Below are 26,621 nucleotides of genomic sequence, written 5' to 3'. Positions count from 1 at the left end.
AGTGCTTTATACCTTGCGGCTGTTAAACATAAGGCGTTTAGGAGTCTTTTTGTTCCAAGTGGAGGCTTGGGCGTCTTTATTTACTTACAAAAGGCGTACTTTCTCACCGGTCTCAAAGAGTCCAACTGTTAGATGGAAGTGAGTGAGGACTTTCACGATTGACGAAAGACATTAGGAGTAATCCTTGCTCACTGAAGTCGGCAGTATTTGAGGCTGGGGTCCTATATATATTTATATTTATTTACTCGGTGTTCTGGTTCATGCTGGCGTTGGTCGCTGGGGATTTCGGTTGTGATCGATCCATATCTAAGTAAAATTTGGTCGCAGCTGGGTCTCCCATGTGGCTAGTACTGGTGTGTCCTAGAATACTGGATATATACACAGATAGGGCGATTTACTCTCTGCTACCCTAGCCCGCGGGCAAGAGCAGAGGGGGGGATCAGAACACAAGCCTATAGGTTGCCTATCTCAGCTTCGCTGGCTGAACTGTACAGTTCTAGTAGGGATACACTTGTACATATTCTGAACACAAGATCTATGGTAAGTGAGGGTCTGTGTTACAGATATGTTAGAGTAGGAAAAACAATAGGATTAGGGTAGAGTCACACACTATTTCTATGAAAGTAGAGTTCTCTTATGATTGGTCTTAAATTATAATTGGTCAACGTGTATTGTGGAGAAATAATTTAACTACTACTATTTATATGGTTCAAATGGACTTTAAATGTGGTGTTTACTATCTTAAAATATGTGGTAAAACTGGTAATTTATAAAATCTCTTATTACTTAATTTTTTTGAGTAAAATTAATAATTGTGGTAGCAATTTCTGATCTTTTGGTGTAGCGACGGGACGCTAAGTGTTGCTAACTGGGGTTTCAAGGTAAATTCTATCAAGTTGGTTAGGGAAACAAACTGTCTTTGGAATAAAAGGATTAGTTTGTTATAGGGTCCAGTGGCATGCGAGCGCCGTCCACTGATGAAAAGTCAAAAGCTTCGAGGAGTTAGTAGACTTACTTGTTTTCATAAAGGTTAGCGACTACTCGGCGTTTCGTTAATACATTAGAAAGGTCGAGAAGTTATGGTCTATTCTCAGTATTGGGGAACAGGGGGGTTTAGCTAGGGAAAAGAAACAAAACAAAAAAACAGGGGGTTAGTTTGTAGATAGATAGCCCTTCAGGCTTACTTGCTTAGGTTCCCGATAAAGTGGTTTGGTCGGGTCAGGGGTCCCATACCGCATCGCAAGCCCTTGCCCAAGCCGGGACCACTAATAAGGCGTAGCGGATGATTACCAAAATATTTTTTAATATTTATTTCATGTATGTTTCACTCACTAACTTCTATTCTAAAATTTTCTTCATTACGTCATTAATTTTCTCACATATAACTTTCTAGGCCTAAATCTGATAAAATACTCTTCTATAACACTATATTATTATGCTACAATAACCTTTATTCTTCTTTAAAATATAAATAAATAAAATTTTAAAAATTAGTCAAAAATACAGCTGATACTCATTAAAGGATCTAGGTTATCGCGGTTCACATCGAAGGGTTCTACATACACACACTAATCGATCACAAGGCCAAATTTACGGGGTATATTTAAAGGGGGGGTTAGTTATACTGTTGGTTAGTCAAGTAAGTAAGTAAATAAGTAAAGGTGAGCGGAGGATTAGTTACATTTGGTGACGTGACCAAGGGATCTAAGATGTGCTCTGTAGAACACATCTTGGATACCAAGGTTTACAAATAAATAATAGGAAGTAGCCTTAGCAGGCTACATTTGTTGCTGTGAAGACGAGTGGGTGTGCTGTATTTTTGACTTATTTCATCTCTAAATAAAACTCATAGGCCTAATATTTTTATTCAATCGCTATTTCATAAAAACTAAAATAACTTTATCGTTAATAAACTCGTCTGTAGTATTTTCTTCCATTGTTTATTATTGCCGCATCCCGAGCGAAGTCATGCATCGATGCGGAGTCAATTGTATATTCATCTCCTTCCACTGGTATCTAAAAAAAAAAACATAGTAATAAAAGTAAAGTAGCGTAGTAAACTAAGACAAAAAAAAATATTTCTAGGAAATTAGTTCATAGTCGTAGTGCTTACACATCGTCCCGATTAGGCGATTCGGATTGCATTGCTACGTAGCAATTGTTGGCGTTGGCACATCTTGACGTTCCCTTGCGCCTATGCGTAGTACTATTATTTATTCTGTGCCTTAATGTATGTTTTTCTAGCTGTGTGATAGGCGGGGCTAGTACGTAAAATACTAGGTACTTATAGAAAAAATACCCATGTACCTAAAATAAAAGGCCGGAGGCGCGGAGCTGTAGCACTTTAGAAGAGTTTGCCACCTCGTGACCGAAATTGGAAACATAAGTGTGTACACTATGTATAATAGCAATAGAATTTCATGTTAAAACAAATTGTGCTCTATCGGCTTAGTACATTTTCATAGCAGGTTCTGCCATCTTCAGGGCTATTTTGAAAGCTTTACATCACATTTGCGCTTCACATCGCAGCGTCTGGCAGCTTCGATGCTGTCTTATATAGTCTATGAACACTCTGATGATATACATATTCCTAGCAGGCGTGTGTTATACAGAATTTCATTCATAGGCAGGATAACTACTAGTCTAGATGTAAGATGATTTTCCTAAAATAATCCAAGATACCTAAGCCCTAGATTTAAGACCTAGTAATACAAGAAGATAGGCTTTAGTCTAATGGTTATGGGGGCGCGATTATTTATTGTCGCGCTGAAGTACAAAATTGTAGGTGGCATTCCGCCATTTTTCTATGAATGCTGAATAGCTACACGCATGTGGTATTATGACAAGTACATCCTTCGATGGATGGGTTGTTTTGCATTTTAGTTGTCACTCTATAATCTATGTATTGTCTCACAGGATTTCATACATCATACAATAAATTGACAAAGTCTTTATACCGAATATTTTCACTATGAGAACAAATGTCTGTCTGTTAGGATATAGGTATTAATCATTTTAGAACTAATTTAGGTTAAATAGCTTATAAGTCATCATATATTTTCATATTACATCCGTGATAAACAAGCATATGTCACCGCTTGATGGTGAGCGGTCACCATAGCCTATGTCTGCCAATAAATTCAGAATAAACTAAATGCACAGTGCGAATTTCAACTTTCTATAAGTATATATTTTTGCTATAGTACAAACAAGTATGTATGTATAAACAAGATTTTCAATAGGTCCATATGACATGAGTTCGTTACCTCACATGATAAGCTGTAGGCTAGTCTAAAATAGTAAGTGTAAAACCATACAATCATTATGTTCGGTAGATTGTGTACACAGCTTTTATACGGAACCTTACACTGTCGCAATATATCACGGATCAGGCATATGCCAACATACATATTTTATTAGTTATGTTAAATAGCTACACAATCGTCACCAGATTTCCTACGAAATTACCAGCATCTGGGAGGTCGTACCTCGCCATACCCTAACTCCACCACTGCTTGATCATTGTCACAATTGCTTAATTAATTTCATGAAAATTGATTGAAATTTGTAATATTCCTGTTAAGTAGGCATAGATAATAAGCACTCTCATCATTATAAAACCATATTTTACTGAGGTTCAGAAATAGTATGTAGTATGTGGTACGCAGTAAGTATGTAAACTTACCTAACATGACCGGGTCCAGTCTAATTGTCAGATTACTTTATTGTTCAGTAACATTGAACATGAGCTGGTAGTGCAGTGCAGATCAGCGAGTCCTTAGTACACTGAAAGGAAATAGTCAGACATTAGAAATATTCATATAGAAAGAGTAAGAAAAGGATATTGTTTAGAGTTAGGTTCTGCCAAATAGGGTTCAATATTATTTCATTTATCTACTCACGGGGGCGCGTCGCTTAATTTTGGAACTAAGACACGCCCGTGAGAAATGTTGTGTCAGAAAAAACAACGCATACTACAAAATTTACAAAAAGAAAAAAAAATATTAAAAAGTTTGAGAACCCCTGCCTAGCAGTTCATATCTACATGAGCTAGGACATAAATGAGTTAGTAATAAGTTTGCTTAGCCAATAAAATTAGGATAAATTAATTTAAGTTCAATTTTCACTTCATCGCTTATTGTCATCGCTATACTTCGCCTAAATTATCTAAATATAATATTAATGCCATGAGCTATTAACTTTTAAATTTAATAATTAGTATGAGCTATTATAAAAAAATAAAAGTACCTTTCGTTTATATGAAGTCAGTAGATATATGGAAAGACGGTCCAACCTGAAGCGTGGCCTCTCGGGTAAAACCTGAAATTGTACATATTGAAAGATTAGTTAAAAAAGGGTGTATGTATGTTTTTCTAAGCAATGTAAAATTTCCTGCCGAGTCGTTTTACTCACTAAGTAGAGTTAATTAAGTTTAAAAAGTAGCTGTTTAGTGGCAATGATTTTTTGTACTTACTTAAGGATAGTGCTAAGACGGAGTACAGTCCATAAAGGACACACTGGAAAATTCCTCAGTCCACCTGCACATTGCCGACAGCTGGTTGATGTTCTTCAATGATGATAATCCATTTCATATACTGAAAATTGATACATACACTATTTAAACTCATTGTAACACAAACAAAATTTATGCTAAGTCTGGATTTTTAGTCTACATAATTTATTTAAGTATACAAAAATACAAAATTAAAGTTTGGACAAGTTTCAATGCCTATTTTTAAATGCCATGACATTCATTTGAGGTCCTACAAATATTGCTTTCCATAATCTATAAGCTAGGTAGCTAGCTAGGAACGGAAACAACATTACAAGTTCCAAGTACAGTTAGGAGACATAATTTTGATGCTCATTCTTTAAACGAGGTGTGTTCAGGTTCCACAATTAATAATCTTTGTACATTCTGAGGCAAAAGTGTTGGAAAATTCCAATCGGAAAGTTGAAGTTGAAATTGTTTGAAACTAACAAATCTATTTTGACAGTTAGGCCTATTTCACGTACATTTAGATCCTCTTAGGGAATGTGAAAGTCAGAAAGTAACGTGGGAAATTTACTATCATTAACTTATTTGACGACAAAACAACGAAATAAGCAACAATTCACCATATATATTCGGTCTAGTCATTGCAGTTCGTTCTGCTGGGTTTTGAAAACAACGACTTGTTTGAAAACACATCAAATAATAAAACAAAAGCTTACCTTTCTTGCAAAGCTGCTTTTGAAGAAGGCAATTGTTCACTTTATTAGTAGAGACATAGCCCGATAAGACATCCTTTGCATGGGCTGTTTGCTCATTAGATCATGAGTATGAGCACTAGATTCTTCTATTATCTTGATGAGAAACACAACAAAACACATGTCCATTGCATTGCATTCACTAAATGTCATGTCAATTTCATAACCTCACTTTCGCTAACGGAAAATTACATTGCTATTGCAGTTCGGAGTTCAGTTTGATAAAACAAGATCACTTTGTCGGCATTCGACAAAATTATTTGGAAGTAACGCGTGTTTAGGGCAAATAATGTTTTGTTTGCATTTTCTTAGTTTGCAAAATGACAAAATGGCGAATATGGACGGCTCATGACCGGCGTCGGCGCAGAATTTTCTGTCGTATTGTTTAAGCAGATTAAAATAAAGCGAATATTTAAATAATTCTAATTGTAGATCACGTAATTAATAATGAGCTAAAGAAAACAAAAACGGATCTGCCATTTTTTCGCGAACAAAGCGGTTTAGCGGTAAACATGAGATAGATTAGAGAAAATAATTTAACCACAGATAATATATATCTCCGCCAAAAGGTGTTCTATTGGCGACATTACTCAAACTGTCATTGTTCTTAAGTTGGTATGCTTGATCGTCATACAATTTTGTAGCAGATGAGATTATGATAAGGTGTCACATGTTGTCCAATGGTTTGCGGTTAGTAAATACTTTATAAAATCAAATACTTTAAAAAGTAATTACTTTGTAAATGATGAATGTAGGACTTCTTATAAATAAAATGAAATGTTCTTTGCCTTCGAGTCAGGGTAGAGTGGGGTAAAATGGGATAGGTAAACTTTTAAAATTATTATCTAGTTTTTATTTCCATTTTTATTATTTATTTTGATTACTTTTAAAAGCGTTGGCTTTCTGTAAACAATTGAGTGAAAGCGTAATTGAGGAGGAATGAACGAGTGTATGTGTATAAGTTAGAGGTGATGAATGCTTATAGATGTATGTTAGATAGATTGAATGGCTGGATATGACGGATGTAAGATATGAAAGTGTGTCTCGAATGTTTCTTTTATGGAATGAGTGGATTGATACAGACAGACAGCGCTGGAAAGTGGTCAAAACTAGTTTGGTCGGAATTTGCGGGAACAAACAAGGGGGGGAATTTTGGGAACACATTAGTCATAAAATTCTTATTGGTTAGGTTAAAATCCAATGGATTCGACCCATTTAAAGGGTAGTTTTTTGTGACTACTACTACACAAGGTAATAAGACCCACACGAAAACCACACACCTCATCTTGAATGGGATGTATTTGACAATCGACATATTTAAGGGCCGAAATCGTCTAGTAAGAACGAGGCTCTTATCAATATTTGTTTCCTTCTTATATATATGTTCAAAGATGTGAAGTTTAGTATCATCAATTAATTTCTTCATTTGATCAAATAATGATATGGTACCAAGTTGAGGTACATGCTTATGTCATTTAAGGTTTGTTTTATAAAAAAAAAAACACCCAAACAAACTTTAAGTCAGTATATTTTATTCAAGTATGAGACATGCGCCAAAACATGTGGCTGGGAGTGATTAGGTAGAAAAGTTGGTTTGAGTTCCGACAATGGAGATTGAAGGCTCTGGACTTATAATGGGAGCTCAAAAGGTTTCTTCGTATTTGCGTGGGAAGTTATTGTGAACTCGTTGAAATTACTACGGTAATTATTCCGGTCCAACAGTGTGGATGGAATGAATATTCGCCGCGACCGGGGAACGAGCTAGCAAGAACGGGTTAGTAGGACCTATCAGATTCACAACCTGATATCCCTGGCGGTGCGTGGACTCTGGGAAAGGGGTTATCATGGTTCATTGTCGAGATTCTAATGAGCTGATTTCAAAACTGAGTCGCTAGCAGTCGCATAGTATTGGAATACACACCACACAATTAGAAATGGGGGGATATTTCCGACTGATCTAGAGATATTTTTCTTTTATTCAATTTTATTGCTTCTTTTGCTAAATAAGATTGGATTTTTTTACTAACCACTTTGTATTTTGTAAAAGAAATCCAATCTGGGGGCGAGTTGTAACAGAACAAGCGTCTATGACGAGGAAATGGACTCGTTATTACATATAAAACTTACGGCGAATCAACTTTTCTTTGACCAACTTTTTGGTGCATATTTCCTTCGGGATTTCATTGAATATTTTAACAAATAATATCTTTGATGGTTAATCACATGTTTAGTTACGTCTTCACTGATAAAATTCACTATTATTAAATGTAAAACAGGTTGGAAAAACGTATTTATCAACAAACTACGTTCACATGGACGAAATACTGACACTGACAGTTGTCAGCTGCATAGCGTTCCGATATTATGTCTTGGTTCCAATTACGAGTCAGAGAGGTAATAATGACTAATATTGATTATTATACTTTCTGAATATATCATTCAATGTAACAATTAAGAACAAATGTGATCTTTCATTGCGAAGTCACTTACTAAATTGATTTAAACAATCTTTCACAAAATAATATTTACGTAAAAATATTTACGGAACACTCCACTATTGGACTACGTAGGTATCAATACCAATAGCTCTATCTCTCTCTAAAACAGCTGCAATCTGCACGTGTTAATAAGCAAACATCCGCGTGATGATCGTGAACTTTATTGCGTAGAGCGTATGAGTGTAAACAAAGCACTTGTGATCTTTTTCTTATGTGCGCAAGTTAATGGCTTTCTGTCGATGTTGTGTCGATGGTATGTCGATATTGTGTCGATGAAACGTCGATACTGTGTCGATGGTATGTCGATACTGTGTCGATGAAACGTCGATACTGTGTCGATGGTATGTCGATGTTTGAAGTTATAAAAGGGTTCGTGACAGACGGTCCGGCTAGCGAGCCTGACGCGTTTAGGAGTCTTTTTGGGGGATGGAAGTGAGGACTTTCACGATTGACGAAAGACATTAGGAGTAATCCTTGCTCATCAGAACACAAGCCTATAGGTTGCCTATCTCAGCTTCGCTGGCTGAACTGTACAGTTCTAGTAGGGATACACTTGTACATATTCTGAACACAAGATCTATGGTAAGTGAGGGTCTGTGTTACAGATATGTTAGAGTAGGAAAAACAATAGGATTAGGGTAGAGTCACACACTATTTCTATGAAAGTAGAGTTCTCTTATGATTGGTCTTAAATTATAATTGGTCAACGTGTATTGTGGAGAAATAATTTAACTACTACTATTTATATGGTTCAAATGGACTTTAAATGTGGTGTTTACTATCTTAAAATATGTGGTAAAACTGGTAATTTATAAAATCTCTTATTACTTAATTTTTTTGAGTAAAATTAATAATTGTGGTAGCAATTTCTGATCTTTTGGTGTAGCGACGGGACGCTAAGTGTTGCTAACTGGGGTTTCAAGGTAAATTCTATCAAGTTGGTTAGGGAAACAAACTGTCTTTGGAATAAAAGGATTAGTTTGTTATAGGGTCCAGTGGCATGCGAGCGCCGTCCACTGATGAAAAGTCAAAAGCTTCGAGGAGTTAGTAGACTTACTTGTTTTCATAAAGGTTAGCGACTACTCGGCGTTTCGTTAATACATTAGAAAGGTCGAGAAGTTATGGTCTATTCTCAGTATTGGGGAACAGGGGGTTTAGCTAGGGAAAAGAAACAAAACAAAAAAACAGGGGGTTAGTTTGTAGATAGATAGCCCTTCAGGCTTACTTGCTTAGGTTCCCGATAAAGTGGTTTGGTCGGGTCAGGGGTCCCATACCGCATCGCAAGCCCTTGCCCAAGCCGGGACCACTAATAAGGCGTAGCGGATGATTACCAAAATATTTTTTAATATTTATTTCATGTATGTTTCACTCACTAACTTCTATTCTAAAAATTTTCTTCATTACGTCATTAATTTTCTCACATATAACTTTCTAGGCCTAAATCTGATAAAATACTCTTCTATAACACTATATTATTATGCTACAATAACCTTTATTCTTCTTTAAAATATAAATAAATAAAATTTTAAAAATTAGTCAAAAATACAGCTGATACTCATTAAAGGATCTAGGTTATCGCGGTTCACATCGAAGGGTTCTACATACACACACTAAACGATCACAAGGCCAAATTTACGGGGTATATTTAAAGGGGGGGTTAGTTATACTGTTGGTTAGTCAAGTAAGTAAGTAAATAAGTAAAGGTGAGCGGAGGATTAGTTACACCACCTTGTGCCAGACAGACAGACGGACAGAGTCGCACAACGGCACCACGGTTCATTTTGTTACGGAACCCTAAAATGGGCACTTTTTGAGCAAAGACTGCCATGCACTTATTTTTAGTGAGTATAGTAAACAACATCTGTGACCTCAATACACCATCAATTAATTTTAAAGTGCGTGTGACTCAATGAGATGAGCTCATACTGAGCGTAAATTCAATACGGGCGAATATAAACGCGGTGGTCAGTAGGCATGTGACCTTTTTGCATAGAAATACAATGAAAATATTAACCATACAAAATTACACGGCACGTAATGAAAATCAACACAAAAGTATCGTGGACAGTCGTAAATTGTTCACACAAACGCTTCTAATTATCTCGTAATCTCATGTCCTGTTGTCATGTCATGTCTCGTAAGTCGTAATATTAACATTAAGGGTAAATGTGCATGTTTCCGTCCAGCTTTACAGTTTTTGTTCATTTAACGAAATTTAAATATAAACGTTACTTTGTCGCCCGTATAAATAATGTATTTTGGAACGTACTTGCGAATGATGGATAATGTAGAAATGTGTAGGTATTTTTTAAAACTGCTTTTAATGTAAATCTTTAATTATTTGATGGAAACACAAATGAATATACGTATTAAGGTTTGAGGACTTTCCTCAATTTCTCATGAATCCGATATTCGATTATAATAAATCGAGCTTGACATAATTTGACTTGAAAATTCAATATGCAGGCATAACAAAGAGAACAAATACATAAAAGTCACTGTTCTGTAGGCCTAGCACATGATGGCTGCGGGAGTATGTCGCCGCGAGATAGATGACACGTCTTTGTCTAATTGTATTAATGACATAAGGACAGGTAGTATATCTCGCGGCGACATACTCCCGCGGCCATCATGTGCTAGGCCTGCTGAAATCTGTAACATATAATGACAAACCCCATAAATAAATAAATAGGTACTGTACCTTAATTGAATTAAATAGTTTATAGTATTATTTAGTATTGGATTATATTTGGCATGGGTTTAACTGATCACTAAATATATGTATAAACTTTCAATAATGTATCCAGCTATACACATAGTGTTGGGTAGACCTAGGCGTAGGAAGTTTATATATTATTCTATCATCATCCGTAACACATAGGTACACCACACTAACGACAGAATCTGTGGAATGAACACTGCTCACGTATCGTGATCATGAATAGCCATGTCCGCGTAATTATGTAAGATCTGCAATGTGAAGTATACTGTACTTCAGGAGCGGCTGTGGAGGGAGCTGCCGCTGGTGCTGGTGGGCGTGACGGCGGTGGCGGGCGGCGCCGCGGCGCTGCTGCTGCCCGAGACGGCGGGCCAGCCGCTGCCGCAGACCCTGGACGACTACGAGCGCATCGCCGACGCGCGCCGCCGACGCCGGTAGTACGCCCGGTCTTATTATCTGTCTTTTACCATGTTGCCTAATGAATTTTGGACTAAAAAGTCGATACCACTTATCCATTTCAAATATTTTTTTCCACTTTATTTATTTTTTGTTATTCCAAAGATTCTCCTACATGTAATGCTTTGTTCCCAAATCCGAAATAAATATGCCGTCAGAAACTATTGTTTCATTTCAATAATATTATTGACGCAGATGTTTGTATTTGTATCACATTTCTATCGATATGTCATGGCGTGATGATTGTTGTGCTTGAAATTGATATAATTTGATCTTCCATTTTTTTTCAGTGTCATTGTGACACTTTCAAAAAATAATTGAATAAAGTTGCATAAAGCAATTCTGTCCTTGAATGTAGTGATTGGTCGATAATTTCGCGAGCTAGGCTCCCACTGGTCGATTTACCGGCGTTTTGCCGCACTGCGCTGTGTTCAGGAGCCGAGCACGGCAAACTGAAATTGTAACCAGTACCAGCTGTGTAAACTAATAGATACCTACTGCAACCCGATTAGCAAATACAAGCTCTATATTATATCTCGACTAACTCAGTGTGAAAAGCTATCATGAAATAGAAATTTAAATGCGTGATTTTATAGTTTCGATGAAGTAATTTAAATTAAAACTCCAAGGCATGATAGGTAAAAACATAAGTATGGACTTTGTCGCAACGTCCGGCAGTAGACTCAGCCGATAGCATCGGACGGACGCGTCGTCCACGCTGATGTTTTAATTTTGGAATTTGCTCTACACATGTGTGTATTACACTCGACGAATCAAACGACGTGTTTACATGAAGTGATATTAGAAGTATTCTTTGTGTTTTACGTCTGCTTAAAAAAAGTTTACAAAAATAGTGCATCAGGAAGTTTTTTAATGAATTGAACGAGTTACGAACGATAACGATGAATATGGTAAGTCGTTAGTCAGTGTCAGTACATCTACATGCTGTGAAGTTTACAGTGGGCACCATGCCAAACTTCGCATTATTTTGGCCGCCCTACGCTTTCTGATTACATTGTTGTACCTAATGAAATATTGTTTACAGGACCTACATAATACTACACACTTTACTTGCCTATAACACCGTCAAGACATTAAAAGACCGGCATATTAATATGTACTTATGTATGTACCTACTGTAAAACTTTTGTACAATAGGTACACGTGTGAAGTTGAATTCGCAACTCCTTTCGGTGGGTTTTAATTTATGGCCACTCGTTTCCGATTTCTTTCCAGTGTTCTAATGAACTACTTAGAATTCTTATCCAATTTAAAATTCGCAAAGAAATTTTACCTACTTATGAGGTATACTATTGGTTGTTATTATTGAGGCGGAAAGAGCTCAGCGTGCAGTCCTTAAAACCATGTTAAATAAACCCTTCAGGTACTCAACATCATTACTATATCAAAAATCCGAGGTGCTAACGATACGCCAACTATATATTCTCAAAATTGTGGTCTGCAAACATAAACAGATTCTTGGAAGCGACGAATACAAAGATATGTTGAAAAGGAGAGTGTACCGAACTCAGGTTCCAACGTTACGTACTGCGTTCGCAAAACGATTTGACGTAGATATTAAAGATAAACCAGTTTTTAAAACCAAGCAGCTTTTAAGGGAATGGCTAGCCAAATTAAATTACGATGAGACTGAAAAAATTGTCCAAACTCGAAATAGTTGAAATTTCATAAGGATAGTTGATGTATGTTGTTTTGTTTCTTTTTAATATTTTATAAGTATTATACTGTTGTAGTCGTAGTCACATTGACCAAACATTCAAATCTGTCAACCGGTTGAATCGTACTTTGGCACTGGCAGTGGGGTGGCAGGGTGCAAAGCGGGTGGAGGGGGTAGCTAAAACGATCACAGCGCTCACTACGGCCAAATTTAAATCTTAGTCGCTGACTTACGCTGTCAAATCCATATTGCAGTAAACATTTTCATATCGTTTTTGAGATAAGTAGATTTAATATGGGCCTAGTAAAATTTGTTATGGTGAATTGTAATAACTCCAAGAAAAATTGCGACTAAATTCTAGCAATTTCCAAGACCGTGGTGGAAACGTAACCACCGTTTAAGTGAATAGTTGCCGTAAGAAGAAAAGTGTCATCTAACCTCTGAAGTTTTACTTAAAGTGCGTAATCATTTGATACAAGTATTGAATTGAATTTACGGTGAATTTATAGTGCAAATTTTATTGGAGGTAGAAAAGCCGACGTGGAAGCCAATCCCAGTTATGTTCCAAAATCATTTTATTTGTTTCCTTATGTGTGCTCCTGTGTACAAATCGACACGGATTGACGAAAATGCGTAAATATCGAGGTTTCAATGGGACGAAGGAGCACGAGAACATATTATTGTCAATTGTGATTAACAAATCAAGATAGTTTTAATGCAGAAGTTTAATCTACCTTGTTTGTTTTGATTATTTTCATAAATACTATGGGTAGACTGAAACAACGTAATTTGAAGCCACCCTCGTTTGATATTTTCTTTATGAGTAACTGTCAGTTGGTCAATCTGAAGGACGACACTTCTAGTTTGGAGCTCGACGAGTAAACAAGGTAACTCTGCTATCGTGATTGCTTGTGAATAGTATTGCTTATTATCAAAGATTTGTAATAAATGGTAATTATGTTAAATCTGAGTATGATTTACTCTCACATTCCCGATATAAAGCTTTTATTTGGGACATCTTCACTTTTTAGCCACGTCACGAGCTCACGAGGTGATTATACAATTTGAAGCAAATATCCTTAAGATGCGTTCCTCCTTTTTTTCCTTTATACCCTGCAATCCACCACTTCCTGGCTTTCGTTCTAAAGTTAAGTGTTCCCAAAACCTCTTCAATACGGAACAAACAGTGGATTGTGGAAATTTAAATTTTTTACCCACATCCCTGTAGCTGAGCATTGGATTTTGCGTGTTTTCGTGCAAAATAAGTTCGCATTGTTTCAGTTGCCTGTTCGATATCGCTAATACCTATATAATTTTTTCACAAAACTTAATACGTATACCGTTAAGGTTTGAGGAGTTTCATGAGGAATTCCTCATGAATCCGATATCCGATTATAAGAAATCGAGCTTGACAAAATTTGACTTGAAAGCTCAATATGCTTAACAAACATAACAAAGAGAACAACTGTCCTTACAAATAAATGTCACTGTTCTGAACGTAAATGCGAGCTGTTCTTATAAAAATACCAAAGTTATTATAAGTGTGCCGTTCAGATTTGAGGTGTTTCGTTCTGACCATCATCATCAGTTCCACTGCACCAAATGCCACTGTTCTGAACACAAATGCATGCCGTTCTGAACACAAATGCATACCAAAGTCACTATAAGTGTGCCCTTCAGATTTGAGGAGTTCCGTTCTGACCATCATCAATAGTTCCACTGCACCGAATGTCACAGTTCCGTAGGTATATGCATGCTGTTCTTATAAAAACACAAAAATCTTCATATGTATGCCTTTAAGATTTGAGGAGTTCCCTCGATTTCTCCAGGATCCCATCATCAGAACTGAGTTCTGATAACAATGGGACCAATCTGTATGCATATACATTCAATAAAAAAAAAATTCAAAATCGGTCCAGTAACGACCGAGGTATCGTGGAACAAACATTAAAAAAAAACAGATTAATTGAGAACCTTCCTTGAGATTTGGGGCGGCGGTTAAAAAACTAAACGGTCCAACACAGATTATTTCATTGTTATTCAGATTCTCAAATTTTGTTACGATTGATTAAGACGCTACAGGAGCGAAAATTCTAAAATGGAAAGGAGTTTTCAGTCATTTAACTAAAATTCCCAAATTGAAAGGGGGGTTCAATTTGGGAATTTTAGTTAAATATACTAGTGTTATAAAATAGATTTATCGAAAAAAATTTGTCCATTCAGAACAACTCAGTTAAAAGATATTGCGAAAAAATCTTTAAAATCGAGGCTCCGCTCGCGACTGTTTCCTCCTTCAAAACTTAATCAATCGTTACAAAATTTGAGAATCTGAATAACAATGAAATAATCGGTGTCGGACCATTTAGTTTTTTGGCTAATTGTTACCAATTTTGAATACCACACATTTTTTGCGCCATAATCAATAAGGCCATTTTTGTAAATGTTTGATGGGCTCTAGCGTCTTTATTAAAATAAAAAAATAAAAACGGTCCAACATAGATAAAAATAATAATAATCTGTGTTATATACTCATATTGTAAAAAACCTAGCTTAAGAAAAGAGATAAATAAATGAAACAATAATCTGTGTTAAAAAAAATATTTTTGCTCTATCTTCAAAACAGGGAAGAAATAGTCGAGAGCGTTTGTATGGAGAATTGACCCCTCCTGTATCGTCTTAAGTTTTGAAGGAGGAAACAGTCGAGAGCGGAACCTAGATTTTAAAGATTTTTTCGCAATATCTTTTAATAACTGAATTGTTCTTAATGGACAATTTTTTTTCGATAAATTTAGTGAATAACACTAGTATATTAAACTAGAATTCCCAAATTTCAGCATTTTCGCTCGTGTAGCGTCTTATCTTAACTCAGACGAGTGCTTTACTCGTAGCACGGATAATCACAATAACAAGTAGGTATAACAAGGTGGACCGGATTATAAGTAGGACCACCGCTATCGAACGGTTACGGGTGTTTCACCTCGCCAGCTGTGGGTAATTGCGTGGAGAAACTTGCACATGCGATGGCTTGACCCGGAGTCAAGGTCCCCAAATATTTAGCATAAACCGCTTGTGGCTCGTGCCTTACATAACAACTCAGAATTAGATAATCTGATGTTTTGCTCATTGCTTTTTGTTTTCAAATCACAGATTAATAAATAATTATAATTACTACGTCCTTAATTACTTGTGACATTACGTTATCTACGATACCTGTCGGCCTAGCATCTAGTATCGGATCTAGCGAATAAGTAGCCTATGTCACTCTCCATCCCTTTAACTATCTCCACTTAAAAAATCACGACAATTCGTCGCTCCGTTTTGCCGTGAAAGGCGGACAAACAAACAGACGCACACACACTTTCCCATTTATAATATTAGTAAGTATGGATGAATAGCCAAAGTTATGGTGCTCTGTCGCACTAATACGGAATAATTAACCATAATATGATCATTACATGGTACCTACCTAAGTCAGCATTTTACAACATTTTACTTCTTTAAAAGTAAGTAACCCTATTAATCATAATAAATAATAAATGCCGATAACTACGCTACGGTACACGATCGATTTGCTACTTAAGATCATCGTTCACGCTCCGTGGCTAACGAAACGCTACTACGACACAGTAAGTTGCTCCCTCGTAACGTGGAAGAAAAAACCCATAAATGTGAAAAGATTTATTGATAGATACTTAAAAGGCAAGTTTAAGACGATACAGGAAGGGTCAATTCTCCATACAAACGCTCTCCCTGGTTTTTGAAGATAGAGTATTTCCTCCCTGGTTTTTGAAGATAGTGCAAAGATTTTTTCAACACAGATTATTATTATTATTTTTATCTGAGTCGGACCGTTTTCATTTTTTTTCATATTCTTATTTTTAAAGACGCTAGAGCCCATCAAAAATTTCCAAAAACGGCCTTATTGATTATGGCGAAAAAAAGGTGACGTATTTAAAATTGGTAACAGTTAGCCAAGTTCCAACACAGATTTTTAGGGTTCCGTAGTCAACTAGGAACCCTTATAGTTTCGCCATGTCTGTCTGTCCGTCCGTCCGTCCGTCCGTCCGTCCGCGGATAATCTCAGTAACCGTAAGCACTAGAAAGCTGAAATTTGGTACCAATATGTATATCAATCACGCCAACAAAGTGCAAAAATAAAAATTGGAAAAAAATGTTTTATTAGGGTATCCCCCTACGTGTAAAGTGGGGGCTGATATTTTTTTTCATTTCAACCCCAACGTGTGATATATTGTTGGATAGGTATTTAAAAATGAATAAGGGTTTACTAAGATCGTTTTTTGATAATATTAATATTTTAGGAAATAATCGCTCCTAAAGAAAAAAAAAGTGCGTCCCCCCCCTCTAACTTTTGAACCATATGTTTAAAAAATATGAAAAAAAATTACAAAAGTAGAACTTTATAAATACTTTCTAGGAAAATTGTTTTGAACTTGATAGGTTCAGTAGTTTTTGAGAAAAATACGAAAAACTACGGAACCCTACACTGAGCGTGGCCCGACACGCTCTTGGCCGGTTTTTTCATTAATATTCAGATTCTCAAATTTCGTTACGATTGATTGAGTTTAAAGGAGGAAACAGTCGAGAGCGGAACCTCGATTTTAAAGATTATTTCGCAATACCTTTTAACTGAGTTGTCCTGAATGGTCAATTTTTTTTTTTCGTTAAATCTAGTTAATAACACTAGTATATTAAACTAAAATTCCCAAATTGGAAGGGGGCTCCTTTTCATTTCAGCATTTTCGCTCCAGCGTCTTAATAGGCTACCTACTTGCCTCCTAGTCAAATCAGCTTCTTTTTAAGAACTGTCAAAACGAATTTAAACGACTTGCTGATATGGAATTTATATGAAATTGGATTGGATTTAAAAATAACTTCTGTCCATGTTTTTCTTATAATCTCATGCTTTATTTCGTGCGTGGTATAAAATATTTTTCATCACATTTGCTGTTTAAAGGTATCATTGCGTCTACGTGTACTGAAGCACAATGTACTATTTTATTCCCAAGGGAATAATGGATTTAGTTTTAAAAATTAATAAAATCCGTACAATACTTCAGGCAAAGGATGTTTCAATCTGCCAAGGATTTTTATTGCACAACCAAAATTTGACTATTAAGCTACAAAATATATAATACGGTAAGAAAAATGCATTTTATTTATGTTTTACAATTATTTCAGTGTGTTTTGCATTTATTTCGTAAATTTAACTCAGATAAATTGTTATAATTTACAATCTGACAATATGCTCTCTACTCGCGCTTGACCGCGTGCGTACGCGAGGCACCCGCCGTTGCCTAGCAACGGAGAGTACAACAGATCAAAATATTTAAATGAATGAAAAATAAGTAAAATTATATGATTTATATGCTTTTTTGAACGTTGCATTTAATTGATATGCAGTATTTTCGTGTTTGTTTTCGTTCAAAAAGTGTTTGTTATCAAAACAATGGATTTAATATGAATAATCTGATGTACATCAAGATATACACTACTGGTAGCAAGTCGCAACGCCGCCGGTTGAAGGTTTTGCCTTATGACTGTTTCCTCTGTATTTTTCTCTCAAATGTGATGAAAAACATTGTGTGTAACTCAGGAGGTAAGGACATTAAAGACTTGTGTCTATTATTCACTCCTGCCTGCGGCAGTCGTGAAAAATAACACGCGTCTTTAATGACCCCCTTACCTCCCTTGTTGCACAATGTACTATAATTTTAACTACAGTCAAGTTCCCTATTGTAACCGTAATCTCACACAGTATACACAGGGCGGGCGGGATCGAGGGTAGAGCGAGTGGAGTGGCCGCTCTAGACTCCAAATGGCGCTTATAAACCTATTCAGTTTATTTGTAATTATCGTTTAAAATTTAATATTCCTTTGAAATTAGGAATTCATAAGTATTGTTTATTTAGTTAAAATGTGGTTTTTTGCACATGAACAGTGAACACCACTGCGCCGGGGCTCGTATTTAGGTGGTTATTAATAGTTTCAAAATAATATTTTAACATAAAATGAAGCCAATAAATATAAATGAGAACTTACGTAAAACATAATAAATAAGATACCAGGCCCCGTAGCCGAATGGCATTTCTCCGACGCCAAACGAAAGCGATACGCCGCTGGCTCTGTCGCGCCAATACGCAAGCGCGATAGAGATAGATATCTACTAGCGCTTCGTTTCGTGAGCGTTTCGTGAGCGATTGTGCCATTCGGCTAGCCACCCTGGCCCCGTAGCCGAATGGCATTTCTCCGACGCCAAACGAAAGCGATACGCCGCTGGCTCTGTCGCGCCAATACGCAAGCGCGATAGAGATAGATATCTACTAGCGCTTCGTTTCGTGAGCGTTTCGTGAGCGTTTGTGCCATTCGGCTAGCCACCCTGTCCTGTAGATAAAAATCGGTCAGATAAGGAGGAACATATATCATAGATAAGCTATAATCAATATCTCTAGGTATTATATGATGGGATTATATGATGCATGTGGGTCGGACGCTCGTACGCGACAAGCATTGATCAAAAATATATTTTTTTAAATGATTTTAAACGACTTAGAATCTAACGGTGTCCATACGGCTAAAACTGTTTACACGTTTCAGATAAGACTTTTACGGGGCGCTCTAAAGTCTAAAGCTACAATGACACTATATTTTATCGTTACAATATAATTGAGCTATATCCATACTAATCAATACTATGTAATATTATATATTATATTATAAATATTATAAATGGGAAAGTGTGTGTGTGTCTGTTTGTTTGTCCGTCTTTCACGGCAAAACGGAGCGACGAATTGACGTGATTTTTTAAGTGGAGATAGTTGAAGGGATGGAGAGTGACATAGGCTACTTTTTGTCTCTTTCTAACGCGAGCGAAGCCGCGGGCAAAGCTAGTTCTTTTATATTTTCGTTAACTACCTGCTTATCCTTTTCTTGGTAAACGTAACGGAACATCATTTTATTTATTTACTTATTTACAACAACGATACAACTACCATTACAGTTACCTAATACGATAGTGTAGCAATCTTAACCTAATTATATTTTACAATTATCCTAATTAACATAACACAATACAAACAAAGTAGCTTTAGTGAAGTCATTCTCAGAGCAATGGAACAGATCTATCCGGGTAGCAACTCGGTTGAGCGTACGCAGGGCTCTCGTCCACGGCGCCTCGCGCAGTAGGCCGGTGCGCGCGCGAGTTAAGGGTGCTGCAACCCTTGACAATACCTTCATCAGCTAAGTCTGATGACAATTCAGCATTTACTTATTGAGAACAAACGTCAATGCTGAATTGCAATATTTAATTATAAATAGCTGTTATTAATTAATTTTAAGTTAGAATAATCTTGATTGTAAGCTAGGCTGTTAATCTGTCGGTTTAAATAAATATATTTTTTTAGAAACAATCTCTGTCGTTATCTTAAAGCTAGGAATACATTACGCGGACGTCCGTCGTGAATCGACCGCGGACGGGAATCTGGACAATGGAAATACACATAACCGTGCAAACTATCGGTCGACGGACGCGGACGTGGCCTTGAGCGCACGGACGTCCGATCTAAATCTGGCTCTCTGGATGTTTTGTTCCGTGCACACTGATAGGTCGCGGTCGCGGTCGTTTTACGACGGACGTCCGCGTAGTGTGTTCCGAGCTTAATTGGCGCTGAGGACAGGATTCCCGTCGTTTTCCTGACACGTTCAGAGGCCGTTAAATTCGCGACCGTACCGTGCCGGACGACGTACGTTTCTACGTTTTAAACGGGAATTCGAACAAACAAATTTATTAAGAAAACACCAGGAGAACCTGCCGCAGAAGAAACAAGCCAGCTGATCCAGAAAGCTGTCCATCTCCAGCCAACCGGAGCAATCTCGAGGATTCCAGCCCGTAAGGTGTCGTGAAAGTCGCCGGAAGGAATGTGAGTAGATCTTTTTCATCATCCTTTCTGTTCCTTTTATACGTATCCTTACTTATTTTAAATATATGTGTTATTAGGGATATACAACGCCGTGGTAACGCTTTATAGTCCGTTGCTTCTGGAAAGTTATATATGAAAATGTTGGCATAATTAATGGAAGATTTTTTTTGATTGGGATATGTACATTACAGGCCGAAGTTATTTTTCATCAACCCTCCCCATCCCTCCCCCCTCTGCGTCACCCCTCTTCCCCCCCTTAAATAGCCGAAAATGCGGTTTTTCGCGATTTCTGACAAAACCGTTGTAGATACAGAAAAAGCGTGTAGGAAAAAAGTAATTCTTGATAAATTTACTACAAATCGTTCATTGACACTTTGGTTCTAGCACTTATAGGTTTCGCGTGATCCATCACGAAAGTTGGTCCTTTACTGCAATTTTCTTTAGTGAATGTTAAGTTTTCTCCCAAATTGCTTACGAAATCTGTTTGATATTACTAAAATATTATAAACTGAAAATGAATTTCAGGAGGAAAAATCACTACCATGGGTGGGACTTGAACTCACGGCTACTGGATTGATACTCTAGGGCTCTACCAACAGCTACCAAAAGCTCATCCCCAGTCATAGATACACTATATAGATCAATGGTACTCCTAGCGACTACTACCGTGAAAATATTACGTCTTAAATAGTTACTGGAATTCCAAGACATATTGGAAATTCCACCCATGGTAGTGATTTTTCCCCCTTAATTTTATTTTAATCATGAGTTACAATATTTTAGTTATATCAAACAAATTTCGATGATTTCGTATGCATTTTGGGCGAAAACTTAACATTCACTAAAGAATATTGCAGCAAAGGACCAACTTTCGTGACGGATCATGCGTAAACTATAAGTGCTAGAACCAAAGTGTTAATGAATGATTTGTAGTAAATTTATTAAGGATTACTTCGTTCCTACGCGCTTTTTCTGTATCTTCAACAGTTTTGTCAGAAATCGATAAAAACCGCATTTTCGGCACTTTAAGGGAGGGTAGAGGGGTGACGCAGAGGAGGGAGGAGTGGGGAGGGTTGATGAAAAATAACTTCGGTCTATAACGTACATATTTTAATTTAAAAAAACCTTCCATTAATTATGCCGTAATTTTAGCTAATTTCCCCCTGCTATTAGGGAATAGTTTTAACGTGCCGTTAAGGATATACAACGCCGCGACAGCACTACAGGGTATTTTTTTTCCTTTTTGTACGTGTTTTTATAAGGATAATAAACATATGATCATAAAACACTAAATAGGTACATATTAATCTGACGTAGTCATAACAGGTATCAAAGTTCACTTCAATCGACCGACTTACGCATAGGTATTTCGCAAGAGTAGTTATTTTTAGCACGTTTATTTTTATTTGCATTTAAAATTGAAGGCATTACTTTGGTTCCTGAAAATGTAGTTAAAATGATTCCGATTTTCCGTGGAGAAGTTAGGGAATTGTCGGTATACATAAGTAAATGTGAATTTGTCATAAGTAAATTCATGGGAGGACCCGATCAAAATGAATATTTATTCCAAGTTCTAACTAGTAGACTCGCGGGTCCCGCAGCTATTTTATTGGGGGAAAGGTCGAATATCACTACATGGACCGGGTTAAAAGCATTATTAAAGGAACATTTTGGAGATCCCAGGACCGAGCAATGTTTACTATTAGAAATGCAAGCTTTAAAGATTAATAAAGGCGAAAGTTATATAGACTTCTGTCATAGAGTTCAACATTTTAGAAGCATTTTGCTAGCAAAAGTAGCGGAAACGGTAGATAATGAAACAATACGCAATGCCAAACAGGAAATCTATACTCATACCTCCTTTGATGTCTTTCTTTATAATTTACCGCAATATTTAGTTAAAATGATTAGATTAAAAAACGTCACTACACTAGAAGGTGCGATTAAAACGGTTTTAGAAGAAGAAAATTTTAACACCGTCTATAATATGAAGAACCCTTTTAGAAATCAAGCGAATAATAGGCAGAACCAAGGGTATGCTAGATAGAACCCTAATTATACTTCCGAGTTACAAGATAGGTCGGACAGTAGATTTTCAAATAATAATGTTCCCCCGAATAGAAATAACTTTAATCAAAGGTCTCAAAATAATTTTTACCCATCGAACGGTTCGCAACAATTCAGAAATAATAACAGGCCAGTAAATAGCTCTAATTATTCATCTAATATACGTAATCAATGGCAGTCGCAATCTAGGCAAGCGGCGCCGCTGCACATGCAAGATCAGCAATACGCCGGTTATTCACCGCAGGCTAACGCGGGGCCGATTCCACACGTGCCGACTCGTAACATGGCATCGGGTTCTAACACTGACGTTACCATGAGAACTGCCAGTTCACGACGCGTTAACTATACGGAGAATATTGACGCCGACCAAATGTATTTAGAGCCACATTTTGAACCAACCCCAGGCCCAAGTAACGAGGTCGGAAATTTTTTTCTAGCGGCCTCAAACAGGCGACCAGAATAGTATTAAACTATAGTCGAAAATTAAAGCTTCCCCATATTGCTATTCCTGAATTACAGGCACTTTTTATGATTGATACCGGAAGCGAAAGGCCATTTATGAAACCGGAACTAGTAGAAAAATACTTTAGTAATTTTAAGCACCAAGAAGTTTTTGAGGTAGTTAGTACCCACGGACGCAGTACACATGACACAATCATTTATATTAATTTACCAAAAATTTTTTAAAGTGAAGAACGTCATAAGTTTTATGTGTACGATGTAGATGATAGGTATGACGGATTAATAGGTAGCGATTTACTGCACCAGTTACCTGCAAGCGTTAATTATAAAACTCGCATGCTAGAGACGGATTCAACTCAGATACCAATGTTGTATACTCCGCCTATAAAAGAGTCTTTTGAATTGCCAGCCCGCAGTGAGTGCAGAGTTAAGCTACCTGTAACGTTGTTAAACGGTGACGCAATTTTAGAATTTAAACAGCTCTCGGAAGGGATAAGAATGCCCGCCGCGCTGGTGAAATGTGTGAATGGTTACGCATCCACCGTTATTCAAAATTGCACGTCAGAAAGCAGGAGGTTAGTTGTCACAGCACCGTTTAAAGTAGAACCATATTCAAGCGAAACATTAGTTAATGTAAATTTCACCGCGGACACAACTTCAAATGACAGGCTTTTATCAGAAAATCTCTCAAAATTAAGATTGGATGATTTGAATGAAGAAGAAAGAAAGGTGATTAGTCAGTTGTGTGAAGAGTATAAGGATATATTTTATTGTGAACATATCCCACTTTCATTTACAAACCAAGTGAAACATAAGATACGAACGGTAAACGAGGATCCAGTTTTTATTAGGGCTCACAGGATGCCTCCTGTACAAACACAAGAAATTAAGAGGCAAATTGATAAAATGTTAAAGGATAATGTCATCCAGGAGTCACATTCTCCTTGGAGTGCACCAGTCCATTTAGTGCCCAAAAAGATGGACATGTCAGGTCAACAGAAGTGGCGTATGGTCATCGACTATAGACGTCTTAATGACATCACAGTCGACGATAAATACCCTCTACCCAACATAAACGACTTGTTTGATATGCTGGGAAAGAGCACATACTTCACAACGTTAGACTTGGCCAGCGGGTACCATCAAATAGAGGTTGATGATGATGATAAACCAAAAACCGGGCTTAACACAGGTTTTGGGCACTACGAATTTAATAGGATGCCTTTTGGACTCAAGACAGCCCCTGCAACCTTTCAGCGAGCGATGGACAACGTCCTGAGAGGCCTACAAGGGATACACTGTCTTGTTTACCTTGACGACGTCATAATATTCTCCAAAAGTTTAGAAGACCACGTTATTAAATTAAAGGCTGTATTCGATAGGTTTAGGGAAACCAATCTTAAAGTGCAATTGGATAAGTCCCATTTCCTCAGAAAGGAAGTCCTCTACCTTGGACATACCATAACGAGTGAAGGACTTAAGCCAAATGATGATAAGATTCACGCGGTACTTAATTATCCTATACCCAAAACTCCTAGCGAAATAAAAAGTTTTCTAGGACTGATAGGATATTATAGAAAATTTATTAAAGACTTTGCTAAAATAACGCGACCTATGACGGCATGCTTGAAGAAAGGAAGAAAGGTTATATTAGATGATGAATATAAGGAAAGTTTTGAGCTTTGTAAGAAAATATTAACTAATGCACCACTTCTTCAGTTCCCAGATTTCCAAAAGCCCTTTATTTTGACCACAGACGCGTCAAATTACGCAATAGGTGCTGTTTTATCGCAAGGGCCCATAGGGTCAGATAAGCCCATTGCGTACTATAGCAAAACTCTGAGTGATACTCAAGTTAAGTACAGCACAATAGAAAAAGAACTATTTGCTGTCCTTGAAGGCGTTAAACATTTTAGACCTTACCTTTACGGAAATAAATTCTTTATTTATACAGATCATCGTCCACTTGCTTGGCTATACTCCCTTAAGGAGCCAAACAGTAAACTTACGAGATGGCGTTTAAGATTACAAGAGTACGATTTCGAAATTTACTACAAAAAGGGCAATCAAAATACAAATGCCGACGCAATGTCACGTATAAGGCTTAACGTACTAAGTGACGACAATGATTCCGTGGCTGTTAATGTAGACGAAAAAGAGCAAAAATTACAAAATTACGTTCAGTCATTAACAGACCAAATTGCTAAATTAAGTAGACCAGAATCAGAACCAGAAAGGGAAACCATGGAAATTTCTGATTCAGATGATGGGGCCACAGCCCATTCTATCTCTAACCGCGAACATGAAGGTATCCCAATTCTGAATGAAGCTATAGATTTGAAGCCGAAACAAATATTAGTATATACATGGTTTAAAGATGATATTAGCGTTAAAGATCTATCTAATAAAAAACAGAGAATTCTTGAAGTGCATATGCCAACAAATAACGAAGGATTAGTAAGTAAATTTTTAAAAGAGTACGTAGATTTGAAGAATAAATACTTTATCTATTTTGAAGTACCTGAATTCAGAAAAACATTCAGTAACGTAGTAACTAAACTCTATAAAAAAGGAGCACAAAATTTAATCGAATGCACAGAACGTATAGTCACCATAACAGACGAACATGATATAAAACAATTAGTAATTAAATATCACGAGGGCAAAACTTGCCATAGAGGCATAAATGAAACGTTAGCTAAACTTAAAAGAGATTACTGGTGGAGCAATATGAAAGAAACTATTTCAGCTATTATAAATGCGTGTGAACAATGTCGTAAGATGAAGTATGAAAGAAAACCCATTAAACCACATATTCAATTAACACAGACTCAGGAATCACCGTTCCAAGAAATATTTATTGATCTTCTTTTTATTGAAAGCAAATATTATCTCACAGCAGTAGACGCGTTTAGCAAATTAGGGCAAGCAATAGGCATACCCAACAGAAGTACTCCAGAAGTCGTGAGAGCACTAATAAAATATTTTAGCATGTATGGCGTTCCTAAAAAGATTAGCTGTGATTCTGGATCCGAATTTAATAACGAATTAATGAAGGAATTACTATCTCTATACAAAATTGAATTGCACATAGGGACTCCAAATAACCCCAACTCAATGGCGGTGGTAGAACGGTTCCACTCGACTTTAATTGAAATCTATCGATTAGCAAAGTACGATAGAAGCGACCAAGATGCGGCTTCGGTAATGACATACGCAATAATGGCATATAATAATTCGATACATAGCGCTACGACTTTTACCCCGTTCGAATTAGTTTTCGGTCATACGGAAACCGGAAATGCGTTTGATATAGATAGAGAACGTAATTTAATGCAAAAATTACTTTTAGACCATAGAAAACGGCTAAAAGTTTTATACGAATATGTGAGTGAAAAGTTACTTAACGATAAGGTTAAAGTTAGGGATAATAAAGGCGGAGAAATACCACCGGAGATCAAAGAAGGTGACACGATTTATATGAAAGACACTAGGATCCGTAAACCCAAAGAAAAACCTAGGTACGAAAAAGCAAAGGTTATAGGTAAGCCGGA

General features: G+C 36.8%; 2 protein-coding genes across 2 annotated transcripts in view; both read left to right on the top strand.

Moving 5' to 3' along the window:
* The window catches only part of LOC125240434 (solute carrier family 22 member 3-like), a 39,479-nt gene extending 28,395 nt beyond the window's left edge, over positions 1-11,084 (top strand). Inside the window, exon 12 of the mRNA XM_048148324.1 lies at positions 10,747-11,084. Coding sequence (XP_048004281.1) covers positions 10,747-10,905 — 159 coding nt within the window. The 3' untranslated portion in view covers positions 10,906-11,084. The remainder of the gene's footprint in view (positions 1-10,746) is intronic.
* A 359-nt stretch (positions 11,085-11,443) lies between these two features.
* LOC125241385 (beta-alanine transporter-like) overlaps positions 11,444-26,621 on the top strand; it is a 32,588-nt gene continuing 17,410 nt past the window's right edge. Inside the window, exon 1 of the mRNA XM_048149848.1 lies at positions 11,444-11,834. Within this exon, the coding sequence (XP_048005805.1) occupies positions 11,826-11,834 (9 nt within the window). The 5' untranslated portion in view covers positions 11,444-11,825. The remainder of the gene's footprint in view (positions 11,835-26,621) is intronic.

Source organism: Leguminivora glycinivorella, chromosome Z (genome assembly GCF_023078275.1).
Source record: "Leguminivora glycinivorella isolate SPB_JAAS2020 chromosome Z, LegGlyc_1.1, whole genome shotgun sequence".
In the NCBI taxonomy this organism is placed as follows: Eukaryota; Metazoa; Arthropoda; class Insecta; order Lepidoptera; family Tortricidae; genus Leguminivora; species Leguminivora glycinivorella.
Note: the sequence above shows the minus strand (reverse complement) of the source record. Positions and strands in the feature narration are given on the sequence as shown.